Genomic DNA, 25,687 nt, shown 5'->3' on the forward strand with positions numbered 1-25,687 from the left:
TAATATTTTGGGTTAAAAGAACTACAAACACAAAGACAACTACACGTTGTTGGTTTCACACAGGATGCAAACTTCATTCTCCTGTGTTTTATGTCCCATCCATCGTCCCCGACATCCACATACGGCGCCTGACTTCTGCTTCTGTCATAATTATTACGGTCGCTAGAGGTCGCTGCCGTGTTCTTTTATACCGTCTTTCGGTGATCTACCATGTCAAAAGATGACACAACCTACTAGTGGGTGTAGAAGGCCCATATTAACCCACATCTATGGGGCTTATAGCGACTGATGACGCCGATTTAATACCCTGACAAGTCTAATCAGCTGAAAATTCGTAATAGCATGTCATTTCCAAGTGCCATTATCAGTCAAATAAAGGACATCCTATCAAAGTCGGCGTGCCACGCAGTCCTGATTTCTTTCAAAATAATTCACAATTTGGGTGAGAAAAAAAATGCCCTCTCAGAAAAAAAAGAAAAATCTAAAAACATAAGAGAATGCGACTTGCTAACACAGTTTACAAAATTAACGGGCACAATGAGAACATAAAAATCAAAAAGATTAAAAATACTCTCCTTCCCTTAAACATTCAAGCCAACTGCAAACATTTAGGTATGCATTCAAAATCATTCCACACAAGTTTACACATAGAGATGTCATTCTAACATCCATGAAAATGATTGTTTTTCCATGCTAATCGATGATTACATCCTTGGCTTTGATGTGGATGAGTTGAGATTAAAATGTAATGATCCGGAAAATTTGATTCAGAGGTTCACGCTCCAGCTAAGTGACCAGGAATCGAGAGCAGGGCGGCGGGACAGGAGACTCCACCTCAGCGGCCTTCGAGAAGAGGCCTGCTATGCGTCCATCTTCGTGTTCGACATTCCACGGGGTAATTTGAAACTTTAGCCTAGCCTCTGCCCGATTCCCAGTAACCTGAGGATGAATCTCCATCTGACTCTGTTAGTGGAGTGGATCTGCTCGTCTGTCGGCTAGCAGGGCTTTGGTTCAGGCTGTGCTCCGGAGAGGGAGTGAAACTTTTATATTTGTGTCTTCACGCAAACAAACAATTCAATTCAGAGTGTTCTCTTCGCAGCATTGGGTGATCTGGTGAAGTCAAAGGAATGCTGCGAGTCCTGTCGGGTACAGGGCACCAGAATAGCCTCGGATCCCTTTTAATGTGCAGAGTGTGAGTTCCCTGTCTGGCCGTCTGTTAAAGGTGCTCCAGGTAGTCGATGACCCGCGTGATGGACTTCTGTCCTGTGGTGCCCATCGCACACTGTGTGCCGAGACAGAATAAGAAAAACAATGAGTGTGACCGTGTTCATTTTGATAGCTAGTTTAGACTAAGATGAAAATGCTTTTTATTTTAAGTCACATTTTTAGTCATTTTAATCGTCATAGTTTTTAGTCTAGTGTCTTCATTTTGTCAGCTATATTCTTTATTTAATCTTGGTTCTGTTTAGTCATCAGATTATATTGAACATTTCTTAGTTAGTTATTTTTCCATACTTATAGCTCTTCTACTCTCACTTGGTGTAACGCAAATTCACTGCATCTCCCGACAGAACAACACCTGGGTTGAATTTCCGCCTACATGCACGTTATTTCTTCTCAACCTTGTTTGAATCAGTGCAGCTGAGATTGGTAGCAAAAGCAACAAGCTAGCTGACTGCTGAGTGCCGTCTCTCTGCTCTGAGCACACAAGCTCCGCCTTCTCCCTCGGTGACACCATGGGTGACAGAGAGAGAAAAAAAAAAGAGGAGAGAAGAAGAGCGACAGGAAATGACAACAACTGCGTAAAGTTAGATCACAGCACACTTGTAATGCACTGCAGAAGGATTTATGTTTTGTCTTTTCTTTTTATATTGCAGACTGTTGTAGTCTAATTATCTAAACACTTTCGAAATAAAAAGGGAGTTCAGTTCTCTTTTTAAAGAAGAATTTAAAAGTGTAAATGACAGTGGCATAAAGAGGGCATAAAACCAATGCTCTGTTGATCTTTACGAATCAAAACATGGCATGTTTAAATCGAAAATCGAATCCAAAAGTCAAATCGAATCGAGGATTTGGAGAATCGTGATATTCCTAGTGCTGACATGTACCACTGTACTTGTGAGGCACAGACAGCGAGGATTTTTGAGCTTCTGTTCACTCGAAAAAGGCGATATTTATGAAACAGATGGGCCCGGTCTCCAGCTCTGACGGGATGAGTCACTTTCAAAGCTGCTACAAAATGCACATCTGGGATGCAGTAACTGTTCAGTTTAATATCAATGCTTGACTTATTTTTAAATTATCCTCATATCACTACTTGAATTATGCTGCTTGGATACACAAAGAATCATATTTAATTGATGACAATGTATTGGGCACATTTTGTATTATAATGGCACATTACTGCCACGAAAGCTAAGTGCCACTAGAGGCTGTGTTTTAGACTGGGCTAAGAAGCTATTGAGATATTTTACATGAGCGACAATCACCGAGCCTTTTCATATATTGGTTTTTAGAGCCGTTCCGGACATTATGCATTCCTCAAGCTCTGCGTTAATGAAATAAAAGCTTCCATTTTCATCTAAATCATAGTGTTTTCTAAGAAAGGAGCTGAACTAAGGTGCAGAAAAAGAAATGCAATTATATTGGAAACTAAAAGGAAATGTGGAATTACTTGCTCCCAAAAGTGTTTATTTGATCCAGGCCAAAACACTGCACAAAGATGTGCTTCTTCCTCAATGAGTCAAATTTAACGGCCTTTTGTACAATTTGCCTGGAGCTAGGATGGCATCAACACTTTTAGGTGTTTACTCTGATGTCAGGGTGAAAATGATTTCTTATTCTTTAGTAAGGAAGTCGATTCAGTGTGTCACTATAGCACTACACTATAGTTAAATGCTATATTTCTTTTATCATAATAGTGACAGCCTGATGACAGAAGGTCCGTCTTGACATTCATACTCACAGTGAGGTTCATGAAACTCAAGAACTTCTTCAGCATTTCTGTCATGATGGAGAAATCCCCTGTAGGTAGATTCTCTCTCACAGTAGTCACATTTTTCTGAGAGCGACAGAGAGGTGGGTGAGCGACGACATGAATATCTTTGAGTAGGAAAAATAACCTTAAATCATACTCTGTGTGTGTGTGTGTGTGTGTGTCTGGTATTCTCACCTGGCTTCCCTGGCAGAGGCAGCCCAGCAGCAGAGCGGTGTAGGAGGCAACAATACTGTCCTCCATATGCTTGCCTGCATGCTGCAGAGCTACAGCGAACACAAGGGAGAAAGAAAAAGATTCAGATACATACAATGCCTCTTTTGGAGGAGAGCGGTTCAAATTATTTTCTTACTCATGGTTAGAGCTGCTGAATAGAACGGTTGGCTGGAAACATCCCTGTGAGAAGGACTTAACCTGTAGCTGTAATTCACTGCTCAGTTACCCAACAGCCTGTACTGTGGCTAAAACATACAGGGAACGTCACTAATAGATCAAATACTGTATGTCCTCACTGTTTTACTGTGCTTGTTTGGTAGCCACATTCAACGGAATAGCAAAAACACTTTTGCATTTCTCAACTAGTGATCAGTCGGCAACCTCCGGAGTCTGAAGCCAATGCTGAAGTGCCTTAAACTTGCATTCTTTCTAATAGCCAGCAGGGGGCGACTCCTCTAGCTGCAAAAAGAAGTCTGATTGTATAGAAGTCTATGAGAAAATGACTACTTCTCACTTGATTTATTACCACAGTAAACACTGTAAACATGAGTTTATGATCTCAATCGCTAGTTTCAAGTCTTCTTCAACACAGCATGATGTTCATTTAGGAAATGATGGTCCTATTGAGAGTCAAATAGATCATAAAGCAGGGAATGCTTTAGGGCGTGGCTACCTTGTGATTGACAGGTCGCTTCCACGGTGTTGTGTGGTCTGGGAGTCGTCTGAGTTTTCATCTTACAACTTTAACCCTTTCACAGTGTGTTTTCAATTCATGAAAGTTGATTGTAACATTTTGGTTGCCGAGAAATGTCTTATTCAGCTTTCGGTTGTACTTAGACGGACAAAAACCAAAATGGCGACGGCCAAAATGCCGAACTTGAGGCTTCAAAACGGCAGTCCATCAACCAATGGGTGACGTCATAGTGACTATGTCCACTTGTTATATACAGTCTATGCTAGTGATTCAACCATATAAATAACATAGCTATGCAGTACACGAGCTGCTGTGAAGATACAATTGGTGCACATTCTGTTGTTGCTAAAAAGAGTGATGTTCCTGTGCTGGCACAATAGGGTTGGGCGATACGTTAAAATTTCCCAATAGGCCACCATTAGCCCAACAACTGACGATTGCTGATATATTCGTGCGGGTGTGTGTGGCTCCTATTTCACAGAGTTAGATGTGACAATATGCCGACTCTACACACCGTTTCCCCTGCTGTTTCACTTTCTTTCGGCGTCTGAGTAGCTCTCGTTCTCGGGAGGCAGACCAGTACATTAGCAAAATAAAACGACAAACATCACCCAACCCTACTGCTCAATTTTCTATACAGCATAAAACGGCTGAATTGCAGATAAATAATGTGGGCTACAGCTAATGATTATTTTCAATATAGATTCATCTGTCGATTACTTCTCAATACATCGTCTGAGAATAACAGAAAGTGGTGGAAAATATCCGTTGAGAAACTGGAACTAGGTAATGTTGGGTACATTTTGCTTGATGAATCGACTTATTGTTTCAGCTCTAGTGGGTATATACTCTATTTAAAGGCGTTTTAATCCAGTGGAATTACTGCAATTTTATGGAAGAGAAAGAAACGCCGCCCTGCAAGTTTTTCTTGCTCCAAACTGAATTAGTTGAGAAGCAAAACATATATGAAGTTGTTGCCACAGAGTAATCATTAACCACATGTATCTAGATTATGATTTTAGCCGAGGCTAAAAACAGCTCCTCTTACATGCACACAGACAACTTCAAAACACACACAAAACGTCTACCTTTATTTAGATCCAACTCTTCATCCTCCTCCTCTTTCTTCTCCTCCTCTTTCTTCTCGGTTTGGTTTTCGTTGGGTTCGGCTGCCACCCACTGGATCTCTCCCGACGTCTCCTTCCACTCTCCGCTTTGGTCCAGTGCCGGCTTGGGCGCCTCGCTGATGAGGTCGTCAGTCTTCGCCTCAGCCAGGATGGCAGCGCGCTCCCTCTCCAGGAAAAGCTACCATTTAGAAGGAAATAAAGAGATGTGAACTCCAAACACAAACTTTTTTTAAAATAAATTGGAGCCAAGTAACACAGCTGATTTTTAATAATTTAAAGGGAATAAAGGGATAGCCAAGTTATTTCTTCAGGGCGAGGTCAGAAAGCAATTGGGTATGCCAAAAACTCACTGACAGTGAAAGGAAATTTTAAAGTTAATCACTACTTTACTCTCCATGGTTCCTTTCAGGCTTTCAGAAAACTGCGCTAATGAGTCGGGCAAGGAGTTTGGTTAAAGTAATATCAATAATGAAAAAAAACATTAGTAAAATCACATTTTTATCTTGAAATCCAAATCCACAGTGTGCATTGACTTGCACTTGCGTATAACTTAGTGTTCAGACGGTCAAATGTATGCAACTTCAGACTTGATGATGATTTTTTTTCCTCTTTTGCTCATCACTGTTTCTGCTCACATCCTGACTTCAAAAGAAAACTGTAGCCAAGACAAAAAAAAAAACATACTGACTGCTAAAATATTTATTAATGAGTCCTGGCACAATTCCTACCTGCACCAGGGCAGCCAAAGCACCGGAGGGCTTGGGCTTGACAGCCCCGTCTCCCTGAGTCTCAGCTGTGCTCGGTGGTGCTGACGCTGCCGCCGCTGTGTCTGATTGTGTTGGGTCAGCAGGCTGCATCAGGCTGTCTTCCAGACAGGTGTCGTCGACTATGTACTCCATGTCCACCAGACAGTGGCGGTTTCTGGAGCTATACTCCACAAGGTTAATTAGTAGACCCAGACCCTGGAATACACAACAAAATACACAAATAAAGACGTATGTACACACGGGCACAGACATACACAGAGCAAAACGCAGGTTGGCAGAATATCTTTTAACCAATTATGTGGTGTTTTGTTTTGTTTTGTTCCAAGACACCTTACCAGTACTCGCACGTCAAAGCGCTGCTCCTGGGGGATGTAGCGTGGGACTCGGAGGACGCAATTCAGAGCAGTTACAGTAAGCTGTTCCTGCTCACCTGTCTTAGTGCTTCCCCACTCTGCAGATAAAAATAACATCATTATTAAACTCCGCTCATACTAGTCTATATACTCTGTTAAGCACCTGAAGCCTGAGGGATACGGTTGATACAGTCTATTTGAGCACATTATTAAGAATATTAGGGCTGTCAATCGATTAAAATATTTAATCGCGATTAATCGTAGTGCACATTTTTTATCTGTTAAGATTTGTCGTGTATTTAATACTCTTATCAACATGGGAGCATTCAAATATGCTTGCTTTATTAAAACGAATTTGTGTTAACGTTTTATTATCTCTTTGACAGCCCTAAATACTATACATCACAATATTGAGTATGAAATATCACATATAACACAATCAAACTGCTGTTTAATGCATTAAACTGTGACTCATTGTTATGCAGCAGCCCTAATACTGAGTCATTGCCCACCCCCTAATACCCAGAAATGCCAGATAAAAGCAGCAAACACAAAACAAAGGCAAATAAAAGCAAAAATAGCAAGTAGTAAATGAGAATACCATTGTCGTGGGTAAGGTTGAGCAGCACTCCTATGATGGCCCTCATGCAGTCCTCCACAGCCTTGCCCACGTTACTGAAGCTGCAGTGGGGCAGCGTTGCACCCGACAATGACAGAGAGCTGTTGTTTAACGCCCTGCTGTATCGCTGAATCATATCCTCACAGTACCGCAGAGCTCTGGTGAAAGTAAGAAAAACATAATGATGAAAGGAATTAACCTTTTCCACTCCCCCCCCTCTTTTTCATAGACCCATTTTTAGGAGAGGAGGAGATAGCAGGTCAACGGTAGATGTCACATAGAAGTTGTGTACGTCATCTGAAAGCTGGGAACCTGAAGATTCATTTGAGATGCAGCTCAGCACTGTTTGTCAAGTTATTCTAGTCATAAATCAGAAATAAAAATGAATGAATGAATGAATTAAAATACATTTTGAAAGTGTATAAGGACTTAAAACATTATGATGGAAGTATATGATTGCCATTCCCATGCTCACTTATGTGTCATAAATTGTTGCAGCAATTTTTGGGTTGATACCATTTATTACACAGATTTGGTGCAAACAATTTTCAAGAATTGATAAAAAATTATCAAAATACCACATTAAGACACCAAGACCCCGAGGACTACCATAGAAAAAGCCATACTGTGATTTGATATATAAAAAAAACTTCTGACATTTGGAGATTTCTGCAAGAGTTGCTTTTTTCCGGATTGGATGCACTTCTGTTGTTGAAACTGCTCAGAAACCCCCTCAGTATCAATCTACTTAGGAAAGCCATCCATCCTCTGAATGCTCTAGGTCTTTAGTTTGTGTTTGTAAAGTTTCATGTGGCTGTGATTATCCTAGAGGTCATTTATATTTCATTTTATAAGTTTCAAAAAAATGGTCTCACTACAATGAAATGGCTGGTATGGGGACTAACATCATCACACATGAATAGTTGGGCTCACTGTTTCCACAAGAGTCTCAACTTTACAGTGGTACCCAATTTATGTAATTCAGACCGTATAGGGACCCCAGTATGCAGAAATATTCAAATATTCCATTTTAGAATAGGAAAAAATTACATATTTATACTGCATTCATAAAACTGCATGGATTTTGCCCCAAACTGCATGTGATTATCATAAAGTGGGCATGTCTATAAAGGGGAGACGTGTGGGTACCCATAGAACCCATTTTTATTCATATATCTTGAGGTCAATGGATTCCTTAGGTTTTTTTAGTTTCAACAGATACCAGTATCTTCACTCTAGCTCTAAAACTGAGTCTGCTATATAGCCTCGGAAAAAAGTAAAGTCAGCTGAGGATGCTCTCAAGGAGTGGAAGAGGTTAAAGAGCAAAGTTATACGTGCAGAAATTCAGTACATTTTGCAGAAAAACAAGCACAAGGGTGAAGAACAGAGGAGGAAGAAGTGAACATCAACAGAAACGAGGAGCAGGAGAATTAAAAGCATAGATTCTCATTTCCAACATTTGCTGCTGCAGTTCGTCTTGTTCTCCCCCTTTGCCTCGGTGAAGCCGTTGTGCTCTTTCGTGTGATGCGTCTTCAAAAGTTTTATAAGATTGCTGGAGTTGAAATTGGCAACACTAGTGCCATTCCTCGAAACAGAAGCCTTACATACTGTACATATCGACGTTTTACTTGCTGGATTTTCCACTGTGAAATATTGCCAAATGGCTGACACTTTCCTCGCTCTGACTACCGTTACTGTTAAACTCTCCACTATCACCGCACTGTTGTTGTTTGCCATCGTCACATGACTAACTACCTGCAATCAGTTCTTCTTCGCTGTTCTAAAACAGTAGTTGTGAGTAGCAGCCATGATACATCCAGGGCGACAGCACAGTGAAGGCTACTGTTTTGGAGCGGTGAAGAAGAACTGATTTCCCGTTAAACAAGTTGATTTGTTTTTTGTTAATAAATGATGGTATCGGATCGGTAAATAGAATGATGTACACGCCGATAACGATCACAAATCTTGGGCAGTATCGGACGCATTTCCGATACTGGTATCGGTATCAGAACAACTCTAACTGTAAGGTCTGTCCTCTACTAATTATTCCTTTGCTTCAATAAGGTGAAGATGTTTTCATTAACAGACACACAAGTAAAAAGACCCGTAACACCCCTGAGGACACGGTTTAATATGATGGCTACAATAGCGTTCCATAAAGTAAACTGAATGAAGTGTTGTTATATTAGTCAGTGCCTCAGTATGTGTTCATGTCCAGTCAATAATAGCTCCAAGCTGTATCTTGTGCTCACCTGGCAGAGGAGACAATGAGTTGTGAGTCTTTGTAGGCAATCAAGTAACCCTGGTTTTCTGGGTTCTGCACTGTCACCTGTTGGCAGGAGATGAAAGAGAAATCAAATCAATAGAGGGGAAAGCACACTGAAGGGCTCAAAAGGGGAGCCAAGATACAGAAAATGATGGGAGACACTTTTGTTTGGGTCAGACTTTTGATCAGTGACACTTTAAAGTGAGATAGCTGATAAGAAACATTCTGTTTTTTTAAGCAAAGTCTTTCATAAAAAGGTAACAATAAAAGTTACCATCCGCTTCACAGTGCCCAATTACTCTTGTCCTTGAGTGTAACTCTGTAGGACTACGATGAAAGAGGAACTTGACAGAGCAGTACTTACACTTTCAAGTACTCTCAGACACCTCTCAGCCCCCCATAAAGATGCTACGAGGTTCTCCTTGTCATCCTCTTGGCTCAGGTTCTGCACACACTCTTTCACTGTGGCAACAGAAAAAAGCACAAGGCATATGACTATTACACATCCTGACAGACACATGAACTTCAACAGCTGTGACTTTTCATCTTGGAAAGCAAATCTACTTTATACACATATACACGAGTATACAGACTAAAGACGTGCATACTATGCATCCCACACGCCTACCTTTGTCAACAATGTGGTCCAAACCGCCCAGTAGTCGCAGCTCTTCTTTGAACCAATCCCCGGCTCTCTTGGAGGTCAGAGAGAGCAATGTCTCCATGGCAAGGTGGCCCGTCTACAACAGAAAAAACACCAACATGTAAAATCTGAGATATCCTGCACACACTTTTTTATCCGGCACGACACCCTTTTTCCCCCACATTTGCATTCGGTATCATGTGCAGTTGTCACAAACCTTCTCATTTTACAGTTAAACAGTACACTACAAGATGTTTCTGAAAACATTTTATGCGAGAAATAGGCATTACAGTAACAGAATATTGGTTCATATTTGATCAGCGCTGCCTGGTTTGACCGTTTGATCAGAGATTGTGAGTGATTGACAGCTGCTCAGAGACGGCAAGGCTCCAGCTCGGCTCTGATTGGTTGTTTTCTTCCGGTCTGTGAAATCTTGCAGATGCCATTAGGAGCAGCGGAGGACACCAGAGGACACAGAGGCATGATTTTTTTAAAGGATATAGTGACTGTTTTATAAAAATAACTGTTTTTAAATCATATTTGCTCCAATTGCGTTGCTCCACAACACTATTTTGAATTTGTCGAATGCCGATATCAGACCGACCACCCAATTATTTTATTTTTTTAGACCGCTTTTTCATTTAATTTATTTCCCAGTTTTCCAAATGTAGGCTATTGTATGACTATTTAAAACATGTGTCCAGTAGTTTGTTCTTTATGCCTGGAATTCTGGAATATAAACAGCCATATTGGCCGTCAAAAACAAAAATCTAGCGTAAACCCTGAATGATAACATGAACACATTTTAGAGTTTTGGATAATATTGCCATGGATGCTTACCTGTCAAGTTGTTAAATTATCATCTCCGCCCAAAATATAATCTACTTCTATCAATTTAAGCTTGCTGATGAGGAATATAAAAGAAGCAAATGTGAATAGTGCCGTAACTTTAATATAACAAGAGCACCAAAAGGCACTAATGCCTTTATTGGATCAATTCATTTGTGACTCTAAAAACATCATTGCAGTTCAACGGAGTAATCTTCATGGGAACACCTGTCATTCTTCACATCAACTTCCATATAATAAAACTGTGATGTTCAAAACATCACCATCACTAGGATAAGTGCATCTGCATGCAACCATTTCTTACAGATAACACAATATATCTTCCACAAACAGGTGCTTAGTAGTGTTTTAGGAAAAGGAGTAGAAGAGAGTGAGGTACATTAAAAACAAATTAGTCAACATTAACATTTTATGCTCAGTTTCACAGATTTGGCTTTCAATAAAACATTTCCAATGAAGCCATTTAAGTATTAATGAAGTTTTGCTTGTTAAAAAAGAAATCATTAAAAAACTCGGAGAAGGTGGTTACTTGTTTGAACTCCAGAGGTGAAGCTTTTTTTGTTGTATTTATTTAATTATTTAAAAGACAACGTACCGTGATGTTTTCCAAGTCGAGGTGCTTGTTGTGCACGGTCTCGCACAGCTTCCTGATCTTCTCCTTGACCTTTTCCACCTCTTTTGGGGTGAGCTGATCCTGGGTGGCCGTGTAGTCCTGGTCCAGCTCCAGCAGCTTGATCATAAGCTCCAAACAGGCCCTGTCCAGATCCATGTTGAGACGATCCCGACTCAGGATGTACATCAGGGAGGCCGTGCACAGACCAAGGTTCTGATAGGACGACGGAGACAGGCTTTAACAAAGTGGTGTAGGTGGTGTGGAACATACAGAGGTGAGACATGGTGGTCAACGGTTTTAAAGCACTGGAGAAGCTGGAAAAATCTGAATACCTGTCCACTATCACCACTACAGCATTCTGTGCAAACCAAGAAAAGATGCTGCACACTAAGAAAAGGTTACACTTCGAGGATAACTGAAACTGTACTGAAGACCTCAATGCTTTGGCTTGAATATAATAATTAAAACAGAAATTATGACTTTTAAATAACTGCAGGCATGTAGACATTAAACATCCTCTTCATTAGAAAATATTGCGGAGGTGTTGTACAAGACACTAAAACAAACATCCCCTTATGCGATTAGATGTAGCATTTTTATGAAGCTACTCTAGGCCGGTTAAAAATACAGACAATTTAGCAAGAAAGATGACAGTACAGACTAACAATGCAGGTCTGCATGTCTGGTCAGAAAAAAACATCACAGCATGATATATATAGTGCATTTGTGAAACTGTAAAAACACTACATTAAAAGACAAATATGCATTAACAAACTTGGCAATTAGTTTCTGGAATAACTTTACTTGGAGTAAGTATGCATATGTCTTTTTTGTTACTTTTGGGTTATTCAGTAGCCAAGTTCACCAGCTAAGGTTCATTGGTTCAAAACTTTGGACCTGAACCTTAAGGGCATACATTTCTATCAAAGGAAAAAGAAAACAAAAGCAGTAGGTGTGGGAAAAGCAATTTTTTTTATGATTTTGAAATAGATTTTTTTAATGCCAGAATCTATATTTTTGCTTCATTTGAGTCTATGCGGAGGGAGTAGGAAGTTACTGCTTTTATTGTTGTAATCAGAGTACCATGACGTCATATCCGTTCCATATCCAAAAAAAACAAACGAGCCGAAACAACCAAGCAGAATACAGCGGAGGGTCTGCACTTTGGGTTTCACACATTGGCAGGAAAAGCAGAGCTAGACATCATAGTTAAAGCTGCATGCTAACTCTGTCATGGACAGGAAACGTTATCGTATTGCGGTAACGTGCGGTCAAGCCAGCCGTCATTCATCTCCGTTACTCAATTACTCAAAAGTGGCAAACATACTATCATCTGTCACTGCTTTTTAAAAACATTTTTTGAGGAGATGACGGGTGACAGAAAAGAGTTTTACTGACCGGGTGTTGTGGAGCATCACTGAGCATTTTGAAGACCTGGGCCACTTTCCCTCTAGCCCGCAGGTGCATCCTGAAACCGGGCATGGCACACCGCGTGGCCAGGCTGATTATACTGCAGCAGTGAGAGAAGTAGAGAAATAAAGGGAGAGAAAGTATGGATTACAGAAATGTTGGGTCAAATATTTATCACTCTTGTGCTAAAAACTAAAATAAATGAGACTGAGAGAGAATGTGGCAAAGCCTACTTCCAAATCAGCATCAACATGTTCTCATTTGTATTTCTACTCTGTCTTTTCACCCTCTTCTCTCTGTATGTGTTAAAACAAAATACTAAAGCATACAAGGAGGCCGGACTCCATGCAGCTTTTTCGGAAGTCAAGGTTGTCTCTCCTGAGTGGATTTCATTTTCACAACAGAATGGCTGTGTGCTTTATCAGACTACAGAAAAACATGAGCTTTATCTCAGCACATTACCCCAACAGATGGTGGGAATAAAAGTGAGACGCATAAACAGAAAAGGGCAGAGAGGAAAGCAAAATATAGGTACACAGCGTGCCTCTATAGGGCTCATTATTTTGTGTCTTAATTTAAAAACAACATATGTTTAACCTTTTCCCACTCCTGTTTTCCATAGACATTTTTGTCTTTTTAAGGGGGGGCACAGGGAGTCTTTTAGGGGAAATAGCACATCAACAGTATATATCACATAGAAGTGGTGTACATTATCTGAAAGCTGGGAACCTGAAGATTAATTTCCTTGATGAATACCATTGAAAAAGCCATGCTGTGATTTGGTTTCAAAAACTTTTGACATTTGGAGATTTCTGCAAGAACTGCTGCATGTGTACATGACAATGCACGCAACATCGTGGCCGCTAACTGGGAGAACTGGGGACTCAGTTGCCTGCTACAGCCTCTGTAAAAAGTAAAGTCGGCCAAAGGTCCCTCAAGCAGTGGAAGAGAAGAGGATGGTTCTTCATCAAGTAGTGCAAAAACGTTGGTCACTGTTGGTATATTGCATGTGAACAAGAAACATGAAAACCCCTTTTTACATTCTCTTGACAGACATTTACTTTGCATCGCTACCTCCTGCTGCTCTCTGTTAGAATAATTGAATCATTGTTTTGTTTCATTTAATGAGGGATACAAATTTAAAAGCTTTGATCAACTAAAGCAGCTGTTCATGTAATTGTTTTATAAATAGGCTAGGCTAATACATGAACAAGCTTTGGGTGACAGGTGCTTGTTCCGTTCAATCAACTTAGTGAGGTACTTGGTACTCATACAAATCAGTACCATCAGCATGCCACTAGAAAATAAAGTCTATGTCCAAGCAGACTTTGAGCATTTAAGTGCTCCTCTGTAGAACTGCACAAAAAAAGGCAGCACCTAGTGGTTCATTCCACTTACCTAAGGCATCTTGTGTTGAGTGGCTGGCTGCTCTTCAGCCCTGTCTCCAAGTACTCAAAATCATCTGTGAACTCTTGATTCTCTCCGAACTCCACCACGTCGTTGAAGTGCTTCACATGCTGCACCACCGTGTACAGCTGGTGAAAGGGGAATAAGGGTTAATTACAGCTAATTGGGAAGCAGTGCATCTGTCCTGAGTCACAATCAACTCGCACAAACGCAGCGAGAGAATTGCTCTCATTGTTTAATTCCTCTCTATTGGTTCCATTACCAGCAATAGCTGACTGTGCTAATACCCTCTCATCAATAAAAGCTCAGCATGTGGAGTTAGGGCCTGATCAGCAGTTGACTCTCTATGTTTACCAGTATCAACAGTCATGCTGTGTGTGCTCTCAGCACGACAGAGGAGGGAGGATCAGGGTTTAAGATAACACCAGTGTGTGGTGACAGCTTAGCTGAAGCTATTTTACCTCAGGGGATCTGCAGCTAACAGCCTGATCTGGGGCCCAGAAGGCCCATCTGTAAATGACACAAGCTGGAGGGGAGTTTAAAGGCACACAAAGCCGAAATCAGAGAACTAGCGGTGATGAAGGCCGACAAGTTGCATTTGAACACACCGCAAAGACTACAGCCGACAGCCAGTTAGCACGTACGTTCTGCACCTGCGTGAGAGGAAATAACTCTCCACACCAGCAAGCGACAGTAGTCTGATTTCGTCATTCGAAAAGGGGAAACCGAAAGACTGAGGACTGCGGATATAAAAGCCGTTGTTAACTGTCCGGCGACTGACCGTCAGCTTGGTGCGTCACTTCAGGGCCATAAATAACAGCTGCAGTCCTCATTGCTACCTCCAATCCACAAAGGGTTTCAAATAAATAACAGTGAGCTTTACATGCATCAAATGAATGCTCTGCCTTTGCTGTATAACCTGCAGCAAACTGGGTAAAAGCAGCTTGGCTGAGTATGAAAAAGAGAGATTCAAATCATAGCAGCATGCAAACAAATGTAGTAAAAACGAAACACAAATAAGCTTTTAGCTGAAAAGACAGTGCCTCCTCCTCCCCCACCCCGTTCCTCAGCCAGACGTCTAAAAACATCTGTGTGCTCCGGACTCACCTCCTTGTGCTCCTTCCTGCATTTGAGCGCAGTGACAATATCCTGGTTGAGTCGTGTGGGGATGGTCTCCGACTTAATGACTTTGGGCGGCGGCGGAGGGGCTTTGAACAAGCCATCATCTTTATGGGAGTTGCTGTCCTTGCTGCTGCTCGATAAAATTGCCTGAGGAAGAAAAGAGGCGGAGAACTGGGGCTCAAACCAAAGTAACAAAATCTGTTTAACGACATGTCGGCCAGATTTACCACAGCTGAATAGGTTGTTAAACACACAAGTCTTTAATAAGTGTTGTTAACATATGTCAGATGAGGTAGTGCAAAGTTAAAAACTACTTTTAAATCCTCTCTCTTATTAGCTTGTCTCTGAACAAACATTTATTTCCATGGGGGGGATTCAGCGCAGAATAAACAAATAAAGCCAGGTTCACTTGCCTAGGAAAATAACTGTGAACAGAAAGAGACTAATTTGAGCAATTAAACAAAACGGTTGACTACTAAGAGACCAATAAACAATATCTTGCGTTGTGAACAGTGGGGAATTCTGTAAACAAATGGTGCTAGTTATTAACAATCGCTTAACATAATACCCTGTAATATTATTTTCCTGCTTTCTGTGCAAAAATGAATGCATACATTTCAAATGAGATCTTTAAACTAAGGATGCACCAATACCGATACCAGGTACAGGGTCTGATGCTGTGCTCATGTACTCGTAAAACTACTCCGATGCAACTGCACCCAATACCACTGTACGGCAATGTGATGTTAACCAACAAGATCAGTGCCTTGCATGTTTGCTTTTCACTTCGACACCAAATCCTCTGCGATCTCTCGGTCTGTCAACGCGCCAATATTTCAGATTTAAACCCAATGCTATAAGAGAACCATACCGTTCTGCTCCATACGGAGTCTCAGCTCAGGGTAGCAGGTGTCATATTTCACACACAGGATGAGATGCATTCACTTTTAGTTTGTCTAAACTAATCTATTGATAACATGCCGCTGATATGCTAAAATGAACTAAATGGGTTTTATTTCTGTATAAAAAGCAAAAAGACAGTGGGGGCAGTGGGTACGTAATGTAATCGGTGTGTGCCTGACCACCGTGTAACACCGACTAATGTGACATGCCTATTGGTGAATATATGCTACAACGCCTAAAGACCCAAGCCAAGTTCCTGTATCTTGCTTGCCACCTGCTGATTAAAGTGAAGGGGGGTTAGCCCTGGAGATAGCAACAACTCTGCTCTGTTTCTATCAGGAAAACACAGAGTTGAATGTTAAAATGTCAGCAACAGCATCATGTATATTTAATTTGTCACAGTCAGAAAGTGAGGAACATCTGATCAAAATAAAACATGTTTTAAAAGTCAATGTTAAAACTGTAATGGTATTATTAAGTATGCATATCGGTACTCAACAAGATATCAACAAGTACCCAAATATAAGTAGTTGTACTACCTTTATTGGGCTAAAAAAAATTTAAAAACACAGCAACAACAACTAACCACACAACACAATAAAGTGAAACTCAATACCAATAACCACTAAGGGGTCGATATCTTACCGGAGCAGTTTGAGATCGAGAGAGTGGAGGCACAGGTATCTCTTCAGGCTCAGGTTGGTTCCAGTGGCGAGCGTTGTACACGGCTTTAGCAGGGGACTGGAACAAAGTAAGAATTAAAAAATTGGTTAGATATCTAAACAGAGACAACGCATAACACCTGATATGATGTTAGTCAGTTACTCATTCGTTCATTTACTGATGGATAACTGCATCTCCATAAACCATTCTAGCACAAAGCTTAAGTTATTGTTGTGAATTAGCACAACTGAACAAATAAATATTGCATGCTGCGATCATGATGATAGACTGAGACAACAGCAGCCTCAGTGTGGAGCCTAACAGTCCCAAAGCAGCACAAAACATTTCCTGAAAATGACACACGAGTGTGACTCAATTATATATTGCAAAAGACAATGTGCAGAGTTTTGTGGACGATGTAGAAACAGTAAAGACAAAGAATTAGGAAGACAGACCACAAATAACCCAAAGCCACTGCAAAACATGATCTAGAGCGAAAGCAGAGCGAATACGGGCATTACGCAAAATACCACAAATCAAAGCGGAGTTGTTTAGATAAATATGGACCTCACCCAAGAGGTAATATTGCAACCCCCTTCATACTGGAAGACCACGTGGGGTGCGTGCTACTGAACACGCATTTAACCCATTCATGTGTGACTGCTGTCAAAAGTTAATCCCTGGGCATCTCCATTCAGAGCCTCAAGTCTGCAACTGTAGTTCTAGCACACATTACAGCTGAATAAAAAACATATACAATACATAAAATGACAACCAAATAAATTTCCTGCCCCCTTCATTAATTTTTCTCTGATGCTCTATCCCATTATCTCTGTCTATTTTCTGATAAGCTGGGAATTATGTTATGTAAATGTCATTTAAACACCAATAACATTAAAAAAAAAAAGTCCCTGTTCAAAGCCAAGTAGCGACAGACCCGAGATCAACCCTAGCCAGGAGGAAGGTCGTGAAGGCAGGTTAGATGACAAAAATAAGTTTTGAGTAAAAGCAGGCAGAGAATGACAGATATTTATAGCATGCTCGTATACCTTTTTGGGTCCACTGAAGATCTTTTTGAATCCACTGCCAGTGTCCTTGGATTTGTCACTTGGCTTCCCTGAGCGTCTATTCTGCCCGTCAGCGCCGCCAAGACCGGGGTCATCAGCGAAGTCAAGCGTATCTGTTGGATAAACCATTGTTGATTGCGAAAAACAAGCATCAGTGTGTGAACAGTGTCCAAAATTAATTAAATTAAATTGATTAGTAGTTGAAAAAAATCCACCGGCTATGTGTATTTTTTACCGACAAAAACAATGTGTCACATATGCATTTGTTTCAGTACGTTTCAGTGAATTAATAAGGTATTATGTTGAATACAAAACTATAAGAACTTTATCAATAATTAATTTGCAGGTTTGTTTTGATTTTGATGTTAACAATACAGCCAAGGTATAGTATAGTTAAATACACAATATCACCAAATACTGCACAGTGGCTAACTCTTACGGTAATTAAGAGTAATTAGATGACCATATCTCTATAAATGAAGGATGAGCTCACCTGTGTTGCTGCTGGCCTGGCTGTCCTGAGAGTCACTGGTATGAGGGCTGTCCACACCGGAACTCAGAGCAGCTAAGGCCGCAGCCGCCTTCTTGGCCTTCTTCTCTTTGGCCTGAGAACTCTCCTCATCGCTGTCACTCTCGCTCAGGTCATCAAAGCCAAAGTACTTGATCTTGTAGCTACTCTTGCCTGCCATGCCACCTTCTGTACCCTCCTCGTCCTCCTGGTCCTCTTTGTCCCCAAAGCCGAAAAACTCCAGCTTGGTCTCAGTCTTGGTCTTCTTGGTCTTTGTCTGGGTGGGTCTGTACCTGCGAAGATACAGGGAGAGGATGTATTTCTTGTTTGTTTGCACTGTTGTTGTAGAAGCGAAACTAAACGCACCCACTGAAGCTAAACAAATAAAAAAAAACAAGAGTAGGGGTCCAAAGTTTTATACAACTCAATGAACAGAAAACCTGTTCACAGCAAACACACCACAATGTTACTGTTTAGAAACCACTAAAACATGATGCGTACAAGTCGATTGATGTATGCAGTAATTGCATAACTATAATAGAGGACACATACTACATACACTAATGGAAGAGCTGACTTCGACAATCAAGTTGAAAGTAATTATTTTCTATTTACTATCATTCAAGTCAATTCATTCATTGTGGGTGATGTGCCATTAAATGCAATGATATTGATATTAAAGAGAACACGAAACGTGCATGTTTTGGCACTTGTAGTGCCCAGATTTAAAAAGGCTGATTAAACCACAGATATGACAAATATATTTTGTAATTTCTACATAACCATCATTGCATATGTAACATGGTTGGTTTCATCGATGGACGATCAGACGGTCAACATTTTGGGTTTAAAAAGTAAAGATCTTTTTCCAAAAGTAAATTATTTTACTTTCCGTTGGTTCGTGATGTCTATGATATTTTTTTGTATTTGCATTGGACGTGTGTGACGCCTTTTCGGCAGTTAATATGGGGGGAAATTTCAGCGTTAGTAAACAGTGTTAATCCCACCGTTATAATTACATGATACAAGACGCAATGAGAGAAATGTTCAAAAGAAGAAATCCTAAAACAGGAGGAGGACCACAGGAAAAGCACTACCGAAATGGTACTGAGGATATACAGCGGTATGTCGCCTCTGTTTTAGGGGATAAACCGGAAAGCGGAGCATTTTGGGCGGAAGCGGTGCGACTACCGGGGCTCCCCCGCCCACATTGCCCTGTGTTGCCGCTGACAGCAGCCCACTGAGTCCCTGGTGTCCGTGTGCATGTCGGCTTGGGAGTAACGTTATAACCGAGGGTTCAAGAGGGAGAGACAGAGGAGAACACAGGTAACATTAGGCCAAGAATGTCTCTAATGATTGTTTTGGTGACATATAAGAAAAACTTTGTGACGCTGGTTTTGGTATGCTATTGTTGAGCCGGTAGCTAGCAGAAGATACTAAAGCTAGTTACATGTCAATAAACGCTATAACGCGGGCTTCAGAATAATGTAGTGCTTTCGCCGTTTATTTTCTTAGCAATCTTGTCTGTGAATGGTCTGAATGAGACAGCAGAAGAGGAGAGACAGGTGGTCAGAGAGGGGAGAGGATGGGAGATGGGGAGACAGTCAGCTGCAGCTGGACTCAGTGCCCATCGGAGGGCTCTTCTTCTTCACTGACGCCAGCCAGCGCTGCAGTGCTGTTCTCCATTTCAGCGGCAGTTTATGAGAATAGACGATTTTGCCCATGGCTTTAACCTTGTAAAACTCATTTTGACATCCAGAAGCAATACAATAGTGTTCTCCCTTTTGTTTTCTTCTGTCCCGTGTCTCCGTCTTTCACAGTCTCTACCGTTGTATCTGTATAACCATCCGAGCCAACCATTCTTGTGACGTCACAGGGTACAGTACTGCAACATGGCGGCGCTCTTGTCTCGAAAGATAAAACAAGGCTTAATTTTTTTCTTTTTGCATTTGTCATGTTTGTTATATGATTGTTGATCAGAGTGGAAATCCATTTAGTAAACCAGCTTTACTTGGTTGACTGCTTCATTTCCATGTTAACATCCATCTAGATGTATAGAGTATACCTTGGTGCTATCCTCTCCTGCATTAAATTTCAAACAACTTAGGCTTTGGCAGCGAGTAACATCTCCAAGAACACGAGATGCCTTTAGAATAAAAGCCCTGCAGCAAGTGATTAACCTACCCGAATACCGCTTCCAGTTCTACTCCACTTTGTAACAGTGCAGGGACTTTATGACAATACCATACTTGAAAACATAAGCCTGAAGACAGATTGTTCCGTTCAGACATCGATATTAAGGCCTATACTTATAATACAGTGAGTGTTTTGCTCCTCGGCGGCTGAACAAATTATATTTCATACGATTCAGTCCTGAAGCTGAAGACAGGCTGTTCATAGCCACGGTGTTATAAAGTGTGTGTGAATAAGTGCACAATGAAGTGCAATACAAAAGTGATTCATTATTAGTGGTCATTATTCGTGGCTAACTCATTTTGCTTTGTATGCAAGGTACTAGATATTTCTTCTTCTACTTCACACAGGCAAAATCCTGAATGACTCACACATGACACAAAATGTATGGAACATGATAAATATTACTACTTAATCAATTTTGTCAAACGGTAAGAAAATGTTAATATTTTTGTCCATATCACCCACAACCTTTTAGTAATGTTCTTCACAATGTTAATGACTCACCTGGTGGATTTGGGTGGGGCAGCGTCTGACTTCTTCTTCATCTGGCCTGCATCTCCAAGGTCAGCAGGGGCGGCTGGGGTGACCAGTTCATCGATGCTCCGCTCAATTGAGTCCTGGATGGTGACGTTGCACACTGACAGACAGGAAGGGTGCAGGACTGTGTAGTCCCGTACCCTCCCGCCGCCCCTTCCTGGGGGCTTGGCTGGGGGCTTGGCTGCGGGCTTGGCTGCTGTTTTAGCATTGGCAGCAGTACTACTTGCGCTAGCAGAAAGGTTGCTGTTGGGTTTATCTTGGGCACTGGCTATTTCAGTGGGCTGGTTGTTTTCAGCAGGTTCAGAGGACGTTTTGTCAGGCTTGGTGGGTCGCAGGTATTTCTTGCAGTTTGAGGCCCGTAGGGTAAATGGGGAAGCGGGAATGTTGTCCACCGGTTCTGGTGGAGGCTCTGTGGGAGGCTCCTGCTCAGCACTTCTCATTTCTTCTGATGGCAGTCCATCATAAGAGGAAGAGGTTTGGAAGTCTCTGCTACCACTTGGTGCACCAGTGGACAGTTTATTAGCAGAGGAGGAGATGGGCCTCTGGGGCGCTGAGGCGTTCCGATCATCAGAGGGGGCTGTGTTTGACAAAGAGGCCTTGCATGCAGGTTTTTGGTTGCTATCTGATGTACTTTTGTACCAGGACTGGTTATTTTTAACAACCCTCTCTTCAGATGTTTGCTTGGCTGTGAATGGAGAAGAAAATCACAGATGGCTATATGAAACAGCTGACACTGCGACAAAATGGCTAGCAGAAACTACCAGTTAAATAAACAGATGGAGATAAATAATGAAATTAAATGTAGGCTACAGAGAGTAAATGAACTGTCAAGATAATTGGGAGTGTTGTTGGGTATGTTAGTCTAGTTTACGTATTGATTACTTACTTGTGAATGTGGCTGTTGAACTTGCAGCGCCTTGTGCAGAAGTAACAACAGTGGCTGTCCCACCACCCTGCACTGTGGTCGTCTTTGTCAAGGCCCCTTCATTGACTTCCGACACACTGTGAGTGGTTACAGTCTTGGACTCATCATCACTGTCAAACCCAAATGGGTCTTCATCGCTGTCGCTGTCCTCAAGCCTGGGCCTCTTGGAAAGCTCAGAAACGTCAGGTTTTAAAATAGGCCTTTTGGCCCCCAACTGAGCCTTGTAGGTGGTCTCCCCCCATTTGGTGGTCAGTGTGGGCTTCTTATTGTTGAAGACCTCGTCAAATTTCGAGTTAGCCTCCCCTCCCTTGCGGTTGTACGTCTTACCGAATCTGGATGTCATGATTGGTTTGCTTTATGTTACATATTCACCTGTGAAATAGAAGCAGAGATGATTCAACATTTAACATTTCAGGTAAATCCTGTAATCGTCCGTCAACGCACGTTGTCTAAGATAAGATGAACCTTTATTTAATCCCCGGAGGGAAATTCAGGTGTCAAAGCAGCAACATCAGCAAACATCAGCAAACAGAGTGAAACACAGGAGAGGTAAAGGTATACAAAAATTATAAAAACAATAATAGAGATTTAAAAGATACAGAGTGAATGGCTGAACATAGTGTGTGCAGTCCATCAATAAATAAATGTAGTATGTGCAATAAATAAATGTAATATGTGCAGTCTATAAAGTGGTATATAGGATGTATAGTGTAAAGTAAGTGGTATATAGGATGAAAAGTAAGTGGTATATAGGATGTATAGTGTAAAGTAGGTGGTGTATAGGATGTATAGTGTAAAATAAGTAGTATATAGGATGTATAGTGTAAAGTAAGTGGTATATATGATGTATAGTGTAAAGTAAGTGGTATATATATGATGTATAGTGTAAAGTAAGTGGTATAAATAGGATGTATAGTGTAAAGTAAGTAGTATATAGGATGTATAGTGTAAAGTAAGTGGTATATTGGATGTATAGTGTAAAGTAAGTGGTATATAGGATGTATAATGTAAAGTAAGTAGTATATAGGATGTATAGTGTAAAGTAAGTGGTATATAGGATGTATAATGTAAAGTAAGTAGTATATAGGATGTATAGTGTAAAGTAAGTGGTATATAGGAGGTATAGTGTAAAGTAAGTGGTATAAATAGGATGTATAGTGTAAAGTAAGTAGTATATAGGATGTATAGTGTAAAGTAAGTAGTATCTAGGAGGTATAGTGTAAAGTAAGTGGTATATATAGGATGTATAGTGTAAAGTAAGTGGTATATTGAATGTATAGTGTAAAGTAAGTGATATATATAGGATGTATAGTGTAAAGTAAGTGGTATATAGGATGTAGAGTGTAAAGTAAGTGGTATATATGATGTATAGTGTAAAGTAAGTGGTATATATAGGATGTATAGTGTAAAGTAAGTGGTATATATAGGATGTATAGTGTAAAGTAAGTGGTATATATAGGATGTATAGTGTAAAGTAAGTGGTATATAGGATGTATAGTGTAAAGTAAGTGGTATATAGGATGTATAATGTAAAGTAAGTGGTATATAGGATGTATAGTGTAAAGTAAGTGGTATATATAGGATGTATAGTGTAAAGTAAGTAGTATATAGGATGTATAGTGTAAAGTAAGCAGTATATAGGATGTATAGTGTAAAGTAAGCAGTATATAGGATGTATAGTGTAAAGTAAGTAGTATATAGGAGGTATAGTGTAAAGTAAGCAGTATATAGGATGTATAGTGTAAAGTAAGTAGTATCTAGGAGGTATAGTGTAAAGTAAGTGGTATATATAGGATGTATAGTGTAAAGTAAGTGGTATATTGGATGTATAGTGTAAAGTAAGTGATATATATAGGATGTATAGTGTAAAGTAAGTGGTATATAGGATGTAGAGTGTAAAGTAAGTGGTATATAGGATGTAGAGTGTAAAGTAAGTGGTATATATGATGTATAGTGTAAAGTAAGTGGTATATATAGGATGTATAGTGTAAAGTAAGTGGTATATATAGGATGTATAGTGTAAAGTAAGTGGTATATAGGATGTATAGTGTAAAGTAAGTAGTATATAGGATGTATAGTGTAAAGTAAGTGGTATATTGGATGTATAGTGTAAAGTAAGTGGTATATAGGATGTATAGTGTAAAGTAAGTGGTATATAGGATGTATAGTGTAAAGTAAGTGGTATAGTGGATGTATAGTGTAAAGTAAGTGGTATAAATAGGATGTATAGTGTAAAGTAAGTAGTATATAGGATGTATAGTGTAAAGTAAGTAGTATATAGGAGGTATAGTGTAAAGTAAGTAGTATATAGGATGTATAGTGTAAAGTAAGTAGTATATAGGATGTATAGTGTAAAGTAAGTGGTATATAGGATGTATAATGTAAAGTAAGTAGTATATAGGATGTATAGTGTAAAGTAAGTGGTATATAGGAGGTATAGTGTAAAGTAAGTGGTATATATAGGATGTATAGTGTAAAGTAAGTGGTATAGTGGATGTATAGTGTAAAGTAAGTGGTATAGTGGATGTATAGTGTAAAGTAAGTGGTATAAATAGGATGTATAGTGTAAAGTAAGTAGTATATAGGAGGTATAGTGTAAAGTAAGTAGTATATAGGATGTATAGTGTAAAGTAAGTAGTATATAGGAGGTATAGTGTAAAGTAAGTGGTATATAGGATGTATAGTGTAAAGTAAGTAGTATATAGGATGTATAGTGTAAAGTAAGTGGTATAGTGGATGTATAGTGTAAAGTAAGTGGTATAAATAGGATGTATAGTGTAAAGTAAGTAGTATATAGGATGTATAGTGTAAAGTAAGTAGTATATAGGAGGTATAGTGTAAAGTAAGTAGTATATAGGATGTAAAGTGTAAAGTAAGTAGTATATAGGAGGTATAGTGTAAAGTAAGTGGTATATAGTGTAAAGTAAGTGGTATATATAGGATGTATAGTGTAAAGTGCGCCAGTGTAAGTGTAAAGTGAGTCTGACGTTTAGGTTAAATACAGCAGCATTGTACCACATTATAGAATAAGCATTCCTTCAACAAGCACCACTGGAACAGCTGGAATAACTAACTTGGATCACAAGTTATGAGTAAACTGTTGGTTTCATAGCAACACCAGGTTAGCACGAGCTAGCTCGCCTGCTGGTAAAGTTACTATAAAGTTAGCTTCAACATGCTAAGCTATGCTAACGTGCTAACCTGTTTATATCTCACACTTAAGACTGCATCAAATAATGTGAGTTTTAAATACGATTCAGTACATTTAATATACACATTCTGAATACAGAGATTGAGGTTTAAAACAGTAGCTAGTTACCTTTCAACTCCAATGAGTAGCTTGTTTGTTAGCCAGCCGGCTAGAGGCCTGATGTCTAACTCGCTCACTGATCAAGCGGGTAAAGTGCGTCTAAACAACACCACAAACACACATCTCCAGCCCCAATGTGTCCCAAAGGAAACGCTCGTTGTCAGAGAGAAGCGGCTGAAACGCTACTGTAGCTAGTAGAGTCTAAATGTGGAGTATAATCCGGACTTTCTGCGTTTAGTAGAGCTCCTGACGGCCATTAAAACATCCCCTCCCTCCTCGCTCCTCGCTCCTCGGTGAAGACCCCCATGTGTCGTCGCGCTGCGAGGAGGAGAACTAGCCAATCAGCGATGGGGATGGTTGTCATGTGCTTTGAGACTCTGTCAGCAAGCGAGGCTCTGATTGGTTAAGAGCTGGAATCATAACAAACGATAGGGGGCGCTGCAGGTCCATATTAGTTGATTTAAACTTGAAGACGTGCCAAAGACAAATAGTACAGA

At 40.3% G+C, this 25,687-nt stretch overlaps 1 protein-coding gene across 1 annotated transcript; it reads right to left on the minus strand.

The window, feature by feature from the left end:
• Positions 1-744: 744 nt before the first annotated feature.
• Positions 745-25,512, minus strand: wapla (WAPL cohesin release factor a). The gene is made up of 20 exons (XM_037782791.1): positions 25,200-25,512; positions 21,842-22,252; positions 20,923-21,640; positions 18,208-18,515; positions 17,697-17,827; positions 16,630-16,725; positions 15,067-15,228; positions 13,951-14,087; positions 12,541-12,652; positions 11,125-11,355; positions 9,666-9,777; positions 9,402-9,499; positions 9,024-9,100; positions 6,754-6,929; positions 6,135-6,250; positions 5,761-5,994; positions 4,994-5,210; positions 3,173-3,261; positions 2,966-3,061; positions 745-1,282 (listed from the first exon to the last, which is right to left on the minus strand). The coding sequence occupies exons 2-20, from the start codon at positions 22,221-22,223 to the stop codon at positions 1,217-1,219; spliced, it is 3,558 nt and encodes a 1,185-aa protein (XP_037638719.1). The 5' UTR covers positions 22,224-22,252; positions 25,200-25,512; the 3' UTR covers positions 745-1,216.
• Positions 25,513-25,687: the final 175 nt, after the last annotated feature.

This window comes from Sebastes umbrosus, chromosome 10 (genome assembly GCF_015220745.1).
Source record: "Sebastes umbrosus isolate fSebUmb1 chromosome 10, fSebUmb1.pri, whole genome shotgun sequence".
NCBI lineage: Eukaryota > Metazoa > Chordata > Actinopteri > Perciformes > Sebastidae > Sebastes > Sebastes umbrosus.

Coding starts and splice junctions, on each gene's coding strand:
- wapla (XM_037782791.1), bottom strand. CDS start 22,223: ATGACATCCAGATTCGGTAAGACGTACAACCGCAAGGGAGGGGAGGCT. Junction 15,229..16,629: donor CTCGATCTCAAACTGCTCCG/GTAAGATATCGA, acceptor TTTCTTCCTCAG/GCAATTTTATCGAGCAGCAG. Junction 12,653..13,950: donor CTCAACACAAGATGCCTTAG/GTAAGTGGAATG, acceptor TCACTGCTGCAG/TATAATCAGCCTGGCCACGC.